Raw genomic sequence first — 13,209 nt, forward strand, 5'->3', positions numbered from 1 at the left:
TGCAAAAGAAAGTAGATGAGAATAACAACGTTAAATGTTCTCGAGAAGAAGCTTATACCATTAGATGTTGCATATAAAGTGAAAGTTTGGGGTATGGTAAAGCAAATTATCATAATCAGTCATGAAAACAAATATTTGTAGACAATGAAGAGAATAAATGGTTGGGTGTTCATGAGGAAAAATATCTGGTGCAGAATTGGTGTGGTGGCCTTGAAGCAGACAGTTTACAAGCAATGTGCAGTGATTATGATCACTGGTTAAGATCAGACAATTGAAAGTGGCAAAATTTAGGATGATGAAACAGCTGGAATTTCAGAAAGCATGTCAGGCATTCATATGCTCCTGACTGAATGTCTACTTAATTATTTGAAACAAGATAACATGCTGTTTTCCAAACATTGTAAGCTCAGAACTACCACAAGATAGTATTAGGTATAACTCTAAATCAACTAAAATTTCGATGATTTACATGATGGTTTTAATGAAATCAAGTGATTTGTTGCTATTTTTACCCTGAGTAACTTTCATGCAATTGAAAATTACATTCAAATCTAAATAACTTTAAATTTCTCATGCTTTCTACATCCACACTGCCAAGTGTAATATTTTCAAATTTACATATATATATCTTAGTTCCAGACATGGCACCACAAGACTTGCGCTGCTCTGCATTGTCTCCACAGAGTGTACGAGTGAGAAGGGAACCACCACCAATTGAACATCATAATGGAGTCATTGAGGGTTACAATGTTTTATACAAGCACATCAGTTTTCAAGGAGGTGAGAAGCATGAAAACCTACTCAAAAATTTTAAAGATCCAACACCTTAGCATCTAAATTGTAATGTCTAAATCATCCAAATAAATACTCCTCAAACAGACTTTCCAACAAGAATGAAAGATTTACCACAATAATGTACAGCGTAACTTTATATTTCCCCTAATGAGTTATAATTTCCAAACTGCATATAATCAATGTTCTAGGTATGGGATCAGATGTGGAAATAAAGGAAACAACAAATCTTGAGACAAATCTTCATGGTTTGGCCAAGTTTGCAAACTACAGTGTGATAGTGCTGGCATTTACTACAGCTGGTGAAGGAGTCAGGTCCAATCCAGTCCACTGTACCACAGAGGAAGATGGTATGTTATACACAGCTAGTATTTACTGTGAAATCACATAGTTCTAGTCTTTTTTTAAACCCTGAGCTTTATATGAACAAAAAGAACATTCTTACTAACTCTTTTAATTGAAAATAGAACATTGTTGATAGTTGCTATATTTGTAAAGGTAAATTATATTCTTTGCTACCAAAGCAACATAATTAACCCTACCTACATACATTCAGATTTAAATCTCAAATTTTTGAACTTCACAGTTCCTTATGTGTAGATCAGGAGTTCTCATTTTTAGACATGGGGACACCTTTCACTCTTCATGGGCCACTGTGTTAGAAAAAGGACAGTTTATCAGACTAGGATTTCACAGTTGGAGCTAATTTGTGTTGGTTTGGCATTTTAGGAAGCCTTGTATAAAGCAGGAAGGAAGATATGATACAGGCATTTGGATTGGTAACTTAGGGAAAACTGCACAAAATATATTGAAGGTTTGCAGGTTGAAAACCTCTGGCACACATAATAGTCAGTATTAAAGTGCTATATTGTATTATGTTTCCCCATGCGAAGGTATTGCATTATATTATATATTATTAGACTCCAGGGTCTTTAATTCAGTATACAGTGTAATAACAAAGTAACATTTTTGCTAGCATTGGAAGTAATGAATTAATAATATGTCAGCAAAAGAACTGAAAGAAAATTCTGAAAGTATAAACTTTATTAATCTGTTAAGGAGAAAAACTGTTAATTAAAGATACATGGCAAGTGATACGTGGCAAAGTAAGACCTCTCACAGACATGAAAGAAGAAAATAGGTATTCTGTCTGCTCTGTCATTTATTTTCTATACAGTGGTTGTACAGACTTAGTTATGTCCCCCCAGTGAAAATAAAATAGCTATAACTTTTACATTCTGTGTTGTGTAAGGATAAAGTATAATGTGATATCCTTCTACTGAAATGTCTACAGTAAATGATCCTACCCTTATCCATCTGATATTTTCTTGTTTTGATTTCCTTTTTAAGAAAATTATTCCCAAAATGTTTATTTTTCTTACAGTTCCAGGTCCACCTGAACAAATCAAGGCACTAGCAATGACATCTGACAGCATTATGGTTGCCTGGACAAGACCGCTGGAACCAAATGGCAACATTATCAAGTACAATGTGTACTACCATTCATTGCTGCGCAAAGTAAGCTTCAGGATATTTTTACAAAAAGCACAAGACATACTTAGATGCTCTGCATGAATTTTTTTATAGTTTAACGAACATCATGAAGAAAGCCCTTACTGAGAACCTGGCAGTTCCTTATCTGGTCAGTGGATTCCCTGCTTTCTCTGATCCTGAAGGTTCATTACCATATTTACAAGAGCCTACCACCGATCCCTATCCTGCCAGATTAATCCAGTCCACTCCCTCACACCCTAGCTTGATAAGATCCATTTTAGGATTATAATTTCATCTACACTTAGATCTTCCAATTAGCCTCTTGCTTTAATATTTTTTAATTAGAATGTTTTGTGAAATACTTATCTCTTGTGCATGCTACATGCCCTACCCAACTCATCCTCCTTGATTTGATCATCCTAATGCAGTTTTCTCCAGTCCCTGTAACTTCATTCTTCTATAGTTAGACTGCTATCCTCAACACCCTATTCTGGAACAGCCTCAGTCTGTTTTTCCTTTAATATGAGAGAGTGATTTTCACATCCATAAAAAACAGTACACAAAATTAGTTTCATTTATATATTTCAGTCTTCAAATATTTATATAGCAGAAGGGTGGCAAGCATTTCCTACATTTAATCTGATCTTAATTTCTTTATGAATGAAATTTTGATGTTACCATGTTACCATTACCCTCAGTGGCGGCTCGTGAGTCTGACCAGTGGTAGTGCTGCACAAGGGGAAAAATTCAGAATAGTTTTTCAACACACAACTATATAAATAAATGAAAAGTAAATTTGCATCAGGAGAAAACCCATACATGCTCGACAATGTTTTAACTATTTGTAAGTCCAGAAGAGCTCTGGAGCTCTTATGGATGGGCCGCCACTGTTCCCCCTGTTTACAAATTAAATATTAAAAGTTTTTTTACTGCTTCCTAGGTTCCGCCCTAACATTATTGAAATTGTTGCTGCTCTAATCTGCAACTGTCAGTGTACATAATGTGTGTTATTTTCCTTTGCATGCATTTACAATAAACTCAGAAGTAAGACTAAATTGTAGCAGGAAGAAACATAACGAAACAATTCCTTGACTTGTTTCACTGTAATTTAAAAACAAATGTGATCTCTAAGCTCTCTCACTTACCAGGATATTGATTCCACCATAATCTCCATATATCACCATTTTACATATGCAGTCTGACATCACTGCTATTGCATGGAACAATGTTTCTTGATTTCCATCACAGGATGAGCATAAGGAGACTGTGTTTGGTGACAGAGAGCTGACCTATGAAGTTCGTCGACTCAAAGAATTCCAGCAATATGAATTCTGGGTGACTGCCTCCACAATAATAGGAGAGGGACAGAGCAGTATCAAGGTTCCCCAAGCACCAGTCTCCAGAGGTGAGTTTTCAGTGTTTGTACCTAGTTCTCTTGTGAAGTGCACACACTTATCTTCCTGATGCTGGAAGATTTTTCACTTCCCCCCCCATAAGCTCTTCAAAGTCAGTTCATGTAATCACAGCATGTTTATTAATACATATTTATAATTTGTTTCTTTTATTTATGCCTTGGTTTAACAATTAAGTGGCATCTTTCAGTATTTCCCTGTTTACAATATGGATTTAGGAAAGGATTAAAAACAGATAATGCAATCTATAAATTGACTACAGAGATTTTAAATGCCATGAATAACAAACAAATAGTGGGAGGCATTTTCTGTGATTTGGAAAAAGCTTTTGATTGTGTTGATCATGAAATTTTGTTATTTAAGCTTAAATTTTATGGTATCAATGGGAAAGATCACGCACTCTATGAATCTTACTTAAATAACAGATACATTAGAACAGTATTACATACTAATGACAATAACAATACAGCCTCGGATTGGCTTAAAGTTAGACATGGAGTTCCACAAGGGTCTATATTGGGACCTTTGTTGTTTCTTTTATACATAAACGATTTACCCAGTATAATAACTAAATTTGCTACACCTATAATTTTTGCTGATGATACTAGCATCCTATTTTCTCATTCTAATACAAACGACTTTAATAAACACATTCATGCAACATTTGAAAATATAAATAGATGGTTTAGAATGAACAGATTATCACTAAACTTTAATAAGACACATTATATTAATTTTAAAATTAAGAGAAAAATGTCAGATACTGTCACAATAAGTTATAATAATAAATTCATTAATAATATCTTCTGTACTAAATTCTTGGGAATTATGATTGATGGTGCATTGACTTGGAAGAATCATATTGATCTACTTATTAAAAAATTGAGCAAGGCTTGCTATGTACTTATAAATATGAAACCATATATGTCTATTTCAGTACTAAAGACAATTTATTATGCTTTCTTTCATTCCTTAATGAGCTATGGCATCATTTTCTGGGGAAATTCATCTAGTAGTTACACTATTTTTCTCCTTCAGAAAAAGGCAATTAGAACAATGATGGGATGTAGCAATAGAGTATCGTGTAGAAATATATTCAAAGAATTAGATATCTTACCGTTGGCATCACAATATATATTTTCTTTATTACTGTTTGTATTACAAAACAAAACTCTTTTTCCATCAAACATTGACTCTCATACTATTGATACTAGACAGAGACAAAATTTGTATCTACCCCAAGCCAATTTAACTATTTATCAGAAAGGAGTTCACTATGCGGGTATAAAGATATTTAATAAATTACCCACAGAGGTTAAGAATACCTCAAATAATTTTAAAAAGTTCAAGGTTGCATTAAGGCATTTCTTAATTACTCACTCGTTTTACACTGTGGATGAGTACTTAATTGGATAACTATTGTAATAAAAATACTAATTATATTGTCTTGAATTTAGTATGCTGCTTGTCTAGATGTAATTTTTTTAATGTATGTATTTTATGTTTTTATACTTGAGTTTGTGACGTGTTCTATATCCACTATTGGATTCTTGGAACTTGTAAATAAATAAAAAAACCCTCAATATCAAGAATCATAAAATGGACAAAGAATTAATTTTTCTAACATTCATTACCGATAAGAAAGTTCTGAAGCTGGTGTGCTACTTGCTGTGCTTTTTATTTTGCAGAAGAAATTGTCATTTACTATCTTCATTATATCAGTAAGGGTTAATCCCATTGTTCTGTTTTATTGTTTATTTATTTGGCTTTACATTTTTAAATGTAATTCATTTCTTCAACCAGTCACACAAGTATACTGCTTAATCTCTAGTCAGAGTATGTGGTTATTCCTTCACTATTTCAGTCCCAGCACGGATAGCTTCGTTTTCTCGACGAGTGGTAGGAGGAGCAGGTCAAGAGCATTATGTTAGTATGCCATGGCGTGGGTCTTCCTGCACCTAATCGTAATTGGCGTGGTCCCTCTGGTAACTTCATTACCCCATCGTCAGGGAACAGGCATCAACGAGTGCTCCCAGATGGGGTATTGACACTTGGTCCACTTAGGCCAGAAGATGCTGATAACTACTCCTGCTTGGCAGAGAATGTTTTTGGTCGAGATGAAATCACATACGAGATAATAGTACAAGTTCCTCCTGGCGCACCTCATCTGTCTGTACCTGCCACGACAACTTGCAGCCTGGCTCTGCAGTGGAGACTACCAGATAATGGTGGGAGTCCAGTAATTGGTGAGTTCTGTGTGCCTTATTTTGTATATTGTATTAAACACAATTTGATCATCAGAAAATTTTTTAAAGTGACTCCATTCTTTTCTTATTAAAAGAAAACAAAAAAATTTAAGGGTCTAGTACAAAAAAAATATAAGTCCAGTCTGGGTCAAAATTTAATTTTACATTATTTCATGCACAAAAAGAATTGCCTGATATATTGGTGGAAGAATAGCCCGACTCAAGTCGCAGTTACAACCTTACAGTAAAAATGGTGCCACACTGTGTTGTTTTAAGGAGGAATTTGAATTTGTGGACATGGTTTCTGTTCTGCTTCAGAAGTGTTTTAACCCTCATGCTGTGCATTATTCTTTTACTGCTTTGCTAAAAGAATGTAACTTTAAAATAAAAATCTTAACTCATTATAAGGATTATTCTATACAGTACTTTTATTTTCCGTCGTTACACAAGCTTATTGTTAAAATCATATAAAATTTTCACATAAAATTGTTACATTTTAAAATGTAACAATTTTATGTGAAAATTTTATATGATTTTAACAATAAGCTTGTGTAACGACGGAAAATAAAAGTACTGTATTGAGGAACACAAGCATGATGCAATTAAGATATAAGGATTATTCTATTATGTTCATAGGTAAAGGTGAAGTTGTCATTGATACTTATTATATACCATATGATAAAGACATATGAGGTAGTGGGGTAGTATAGCTTCACTCTTTCTTCACCTCAACACTAGATGGAGGTGCCTGGCCACTTTACCTACAGTACCCATTGGAGAGGAGATTGGGTGTGGTCCAAAGCCAGTTTGGATGCAGCGACTAAGAGAAAAGTTGTTTGCCCCCTGATAGAAATTAAATCCCAGCTTTTCAGCCTGTAGTCAGCATTATAATGATGAAGCTACTGTGGCTCATCTTACTACATACACATCAATAAAAATCACTTCAACTTATAAACATAGCAACCAAATTCTGAATATTACATTAACAAAAGTTAATTTTATTATTATATTACAACCACTTAACACTGAGAAACATCACAAGTATCAAAATAGCATTCAAAACATAAAATTCTTCATGCTAGATGGCAGTACTGTGCAGACCAACAATAGTGAATGTTTATAGCTGAGAGAGTAAAATCAAATGTTAACCTAAAGGTAATAAATAAGGCTTGAAGACTGCCATGTACATGACAATCAGCCTTTGTGTTCCATAAAAAATTAGGAATTTATTGAGTAAATGAGTAATTTTTAGCCCCTCAAGATTGGCTGTTCTCCAAGAAGTTCGTCATTTAGTCTGTCAGTCAGTCAGTCAGTTAGAAGTTTTGTTATTATTTTGTCCCACAGGACACACATTGAGCTACAAATGAGAATCTGGGGAGTGGCAGGAGGTGGTGCTGGACCCAGACCGGAAGATATACACACTGGATGGGGTAAAGTGTGGCTCTAATTATCAGCTCTTCCTCGCAGCAGTGAACTCGGTTGGTAATGGGAAACCAAGTTCTGTTGTCACTGCCACCACTAAAGGAGGAGGTATACACGTAATATACCCCAGATCTTAAGTGTTATTTCAGAGTTAAGTTAAAAGTATGCTGGTCGAAATGAATATTGTAAATGTAGTTATCTAATGCTGAAAATTAATGTGATTATTATGGTATGTCATTACATACATAACAATAATATGCTATAAAACTGCATGGATATTGTCTCCCACCCAGACTTTCAATCTTAATGTCCACAGCACCCCGAGTTCCTGCACAGGATGATCTTCTGTTGGTAAACTCAACATCAGTCACATTATTCCTGGAGTCATGGCCTAGTGGGGGTTGTCCACTGCGGTATTTTATTGTGGAGTATCGTTCTCGGGGCCAGAAAACATGGACGCTAGTTTCTAACAACCTTCAGCAGGAGGAGCTAGTAATACCTGATCTCACTCCTGCTACATGGTATGCAGTACGAATTGCTGCACACAATGATGCAGGATCCAGTGTTCAAGAGTTTCTGTTTGCCACAAAGACAAGAACAGGTGGTGGGTATCAATATAGCACTTTTCAGTGGGGATATACAACTCTGATATTGAAATTGTAAATGTACCCTAATATTTACAATATGAGAATTTGCACATTTAACTGAAATAACAGTAAATGTCATTTACTGACTAACTACAATTCAGGTAAATCTATTGTATAATACATTTATTTTTAAATAACTTAGTTGTACATTAATATTCACCTTCTGAATTCAATTTGTTTCAGAAACCATTCTTCCAGAAGTGGTGCCAGACATGTCGGAACAGCAGGGTACATTTTACGCTCACTTAAATGTGATAATTCCGATCATATCTGGAATCATCTGCACCATAGCTGCATCCATCTGTGTGTGTGTATCATCATCCATAGAAGGTAAATGCTGTGTGTTCTTGTAGAAAGTGTGGCACATAGAATTGTTCAAGAACTTTATAAGGATATACACAGTTCTTTTCCACTAATTTATTCTCATGCATTGTCTGAAGCACATATAAAATGTTTGAACCTGAATGAGTGGATCAATGTAGACACTTCGGAATTCTGTCTATATTATTTATGCTTTTTTTAAGTTAAAGTTGGTGAGATTTGAATGGGTAAATGCACACAAGGTTTACTGTCATTTTTGTTGCTCATCCCACCAGAATTTTTGTGCATTACACCCTCGGTTATGAAAGAATATTGTAAAAAAATCTGGTATTTCCTAGTGTTCAGCAATGTTTTCTTTGCTATTACTGTACCTACCAATGGAGTGTACAAATGCTACATTACCGACCATTTGTGAGAAGATTGCTTTTATTGAGTTCTTGATGCATGTGACCTCAATTATCATAGCTTACACTTTTGCTGCAAGGATTAAATTGACACAATTCCTTTTCTGTAAAGAATTACACATAGGGATTTTGAAGTTTCTATGAAGTGTGAAGTACTGGATTGTTACATGATATGACTTTGGTGAAAGACCTGTGAATATTGTTATTAAATGTTATTTCTGTAAGTGATAAATTAGGACCATGCATTAGGTGTGCACACTTTGTAGTTTTTAATAAGTAGTGTATGTCTGGTGCCAACTGATTTATTTGTATCAAAATCAGTGAATTTTGTACAAATGTCTTTTTGAAATGGCTTAATTGACAAATTCCTCATTGAAATTAACTCCTGAATAATTTTCTCTAAAGATTTCCTCTTTTTTACTGAGCTAACATGGACATGTATTTATTATATGACACAGGCACTATTCTGGATATAAACAAGGTGATCCAGGATATGGGGCAAAGTCCCTGGCTGAACTAGAGAACCAGCGCAATAATGATCAGGAAGGAGGCACTCATGGTCAATCTGGACAGCTCTATTCAACATCTCCTGCCAGGAAGGGAGACTCGTCACTCAGTGGGCAGAAGGGAAGCGATACCTCTGGCATGAATATGCATGTAATACAAGATGCAAAATATGTGACCATACCAGTACATACTGGTATTTGGACAAAAAAAAATTCTGTATATGATCAGACAAGCCATATAATAAAAACCAAAAAGTATTTCATCCTGAAGCCATAAATCGTAAGAATGTGTACATATATTTTGTACACTGGATATCTTATTGAAGCATAACAACATTTTATTTCAGGTACAGAACACCATTGACACTGTAAGCTTGCATCATCACATTCTTGTTTTTACATCAGTGTCGAGATGAGTTCCATAACAAATCCCAGTTTAATGATTCCAGATATATTGCCACTGTCACATTGCGCTAATAAAAATGTACAAATTAATGTTCCATTTACTAAAAAAATAATGTATTTCCCCAGCAAAAATATAATACTCACTTGTGTCCATTTATGTCATGTGTGTGGGCATTTATGTAAGTGCCACCTAATTATCTTCATATAAGTTTTGTTGGAAAAATTTTAATATCATATTATGCAGATAATGAATTCAGTTATTTTATACTTTTGGGAGTTATCCTTGCTCTCCTTCAATTTAAAAAAATAAGTATAATGTCATGGCAATGTTTCACTTCCATTCAGTAAACAAGATATAGCTGGCACAGGTGTTTGTCTTCCATTTATTTAAAGAAACCTAATGGGTATGTTGATAATGTCTCTGAATGTTATTATGTCTTACAGGTTTTTTATATGATGATAGTTTTAAACAAAACAGTCTGACCCAAGAGATTACAAGATGGAGTCCACATACTTTCAAAATACTGAACTAAATGTCCTCAGAATTAAAGGACTCAGAATGTGGTATGGTGTCTGTTAAAGCTATCACAGTGAATTTGGATCCCAAAATGGTAGAACAAGAAAGGGTTAACTCTGCACCCAGCTTAAATTTATAAGTTTTCTGTTCTGTGTCAGGTAATCCTTATGTATGTAACAACATTATTGCACAAAATAATATTCATTTGAGATTCATCACTTAAGCAAATCATTCTTAACTAAAACCATGGATGAAGTTCATGTGCTTCTGATGATGTGACACAATGTGTAAAATTCTTATGTTGGTCTTTGTCCATTGTCTGTTTTATTTCTGTTTAAAACCACATGCTTTAGAAGTTCATTGTATTTCTGTCTTCAGGTGACAGTAGGGGAGGACAAAACCCTACTTAATCATTTAAGGCTTAAACTAGCTCAACCAGAGCACCCAGCACCAAGTAGAACCAACTTCTGATATATTGTGATTTGAAATAGATAGAATCTGACAGAATAACTATACACATTGAATCTATGAATCAGACTCCTTGAGAAGTTGATAGTCAGTCAGCTGGTGACAGGTAATTATCTGCCTTTTTTTAGGACCCAGAGGCTCATTACCATGTTCATTTGACTGTATACTGAGCCACATAAATTGAGCCCATACCTTCACACTCTCTTATAAAAATTATATTTTATAAACCTGGCTTGGCCATAATTGCATCTCAAATGTAGGTGCAGGAAGTTTCAAAACTTAGTTAATATTCTCTGTATATGTAATTACTAAAAACTACAATAAACTTTCCATTATCCTTGCTACAAGAAGCTTTTAATTTCTTGTAACAAACTTCCTAGTATTAGAACCCAGAAGTGAAACACTAATATGTACAAATTTAAGTGGCTCATCAACAGGTAAGGAGGTCCTGCATCATAGCCTCCCACACACAGAGGCTATATACATTGAAGCACCTTCTCTTGCTTTAATAAATGCCAATGGTGGTATACAAATATTGAAAATTAGAAGTGTAAACTAGGCTTCCAGCATGTGAATGATGTTATAAGTATAATGACATGATAAAGAGCAAGAGAATTGCAGAATCAAGAAGACTGGAACCACTCTTACAGAACTTGTAAATGGTGACAACAAAGGAAATTAAGATTAGGAATTACTTATTATAAAAGAACAAAGAAAAATTTGGATAAATTTAAAAAAAAAATACAGATGTACATAATTTAAATACAAGACGTAAACATGATCTATATGTGCCAAATGCTAACTTTACTAAATATCAGAAAGGGGTGTACTATACAGGTATTGTTTAATAATCTTCCACCAACAGTTAAAAGTCTAAATTATGATATAAAGGTATTCAAGCCTGCATTGAAAGATTACCTCTTTACTCACTCCTTCTATTCTGTAGATGATTTCATCTCTGCTGAAAATGTTTAAGCTTTATATCCATAATCTACGTATATGTAAAGCAAGTTTTGTATTTATATATAAAATTCTGAGGTTTATGTATATTAATTTGTAAAATTATTTTTCATACTTGTATTGCAGAATCTGAAATTTATGTACATTGATATGTGAAATACGTTCTTGTACTTGTGTTGAAAGTTCTGAAGTGTATGTATATTGTATGAAATGACATGTTCTACATCCTTTGGTTGAGTCCTAAGAAGGATCTATGGAACGTAAATAAACTCTACTCTACTCTTTCTGACGAAACGTATCCGCCATGTTGTTACGTCACAGCCAAAGCTCACTAAACGCGAATGCCTGATCGGTAACACCAGTGGTACAAACCTCTCAAAAATCATTACCATATACACACTGGAGAGAAGCCTTTTGAATGTGTAATTCAAAGTTCTCACGCAGTGCATCGTACAACACACATGGAAATGAAACAGTACAAATGTGATAAGGCGATGTTTGCAACAAGAACTTTTCAAGGAATGATGATTTGAAGAAACATTATCGCATTCATACTGAAGTGAAGATTTACAAATGTGAAGTATGCAATAAACATTTCTCACAGAAAGAAAATCTTGTGATACACAGTTTTATCCATACAGGTACGAAGCCTTACACTTGTGAAGTATATAATAAAAGTTTTTCTCAGGGCGGACATCTCAACGCGCACAAACGCATACACACAGGGGAAGAAACCGTATAATTGTGATGTGTGCAATAAGTAGTTTCCAGTGCGAGAAAAACTGAGAAGGCATTATGGTATCCACACGGGGAGAAACCATATGGTTGTGTTGTATGCGAATGAAGCTTCACAGAACTTGTCAATCTTAAAAGTCATCTTTCTCGTGTGCATACTGGAGAAATACCAAGTAGTGGAGAAGTGATGGAGTGAATAATTTAAACTTCAAGGACTTTGTTTATGTTGTAAATATTACCCGTGAGATTTTTGCTACAATGTGGCAAGTCAGTGTTTGGAAAATACCTTATTTTCTGTGTGTTTATATAATCAGATAAAAATACATAATGAGCTATGCAGCGTTGTGGTATGTACGCACATGTACAGAGAAGTCCTGTCAGAAGGCTATAGCCTTCAGAAAGAAAATAGCATGGGGTTCAAGATGTCCACCATGGATTGCACTTTGTGACTTTGCAGCAGCTATTAAAACCAGTGTTGTGCAACATTCCGATATATTTTTTGAATAGTGTGGAGTATTGTGTGACAAAAGTTGAAGGAATTCTGTTATTTTTATATCATCATCCAGGATATCAGCAACTCCTTGAAATATCTTCTTGTTACCTAAATTGTTAGGATACCCAGCTCATAAGTTGTAGAATTCAGTTTTGTTAATTTGCATTCTACATCTTCAGGTGTGTCTTGTAACATATTATCAATGAAGTTTAGAAAGTCAGTATATTGTAAAGTGTACTCCTTTCCAAAATCTTGATTCTCCTAATATCAATTAATTTATAAGACCTTACTGGACATGTGTCTGTATACAAAATACTGTATATACACATTTTTATTGCAATTAATCTAGTAACAAAATAAACACGTAAAAGGTTTTGGTTGTATATC

At 34.4% G+C, this 13,209-nt stretch overlaps 1 protein-coding gene across 1 annotated transcript in view; it reads left to right on the forward strand.

The window, feature by feature from the left end:
* LOC110838293 (cell adhesion molecule Dscam1) overlaps positions 1-13,196 on the forward strand; it is a 34,300-nt gene extending 21,104 nt beyond the window's left edge. The window contains 11 exon segments of the mRNA XM_087341153.1: positions 634-780; positions 984-1,142; positions 2,177-2,310; positions 3,535-3,691; positions 5,563-5,615; positions 5,617-5,944; positions 7,289-7,474; positions 7,683-7,970; positions 8,197-8,315; positions 8,318-8,343; positions 9,197-13,196. Of these exon segments, the coding sequence (XP_087197279.1) occupies positions 634-780; positions 984-1,142; positions 2,177-2,310; positions 3,535-3,691; positions 5,563-5,615; positions 5,617-5,944; positions 7,289-7,474; positions 7,683-7,970; positions 8,197-8,315; positions 8,318-8,343; positions 9,197-9,521 (1,922 nt within the window). The 3' untranslated portion in view covers positions 9,522-13,196.
* The last annotated feature ends 13 nt before the right edge of the window (positions 13,197-13,209 follow it).

The sequence above is a fragment of the Zootermopsis nevadensis genome, unplaced genomic scaffold (genome assembly GCF_977971745.1).
Source record: "Zootermopsis nevadensis isolate Lab colony 2312 unplaced genomic scaffold, Znev_1.0 Znev_ptg000064l, whole genome shotgun sequence".
Lineage (NCBI taxonomy): Eukaryota > Metazoa > Arthropoda > Insecta > Blattodea > Termopsidae > Zootermopsis > Zootermopsis nevadensis.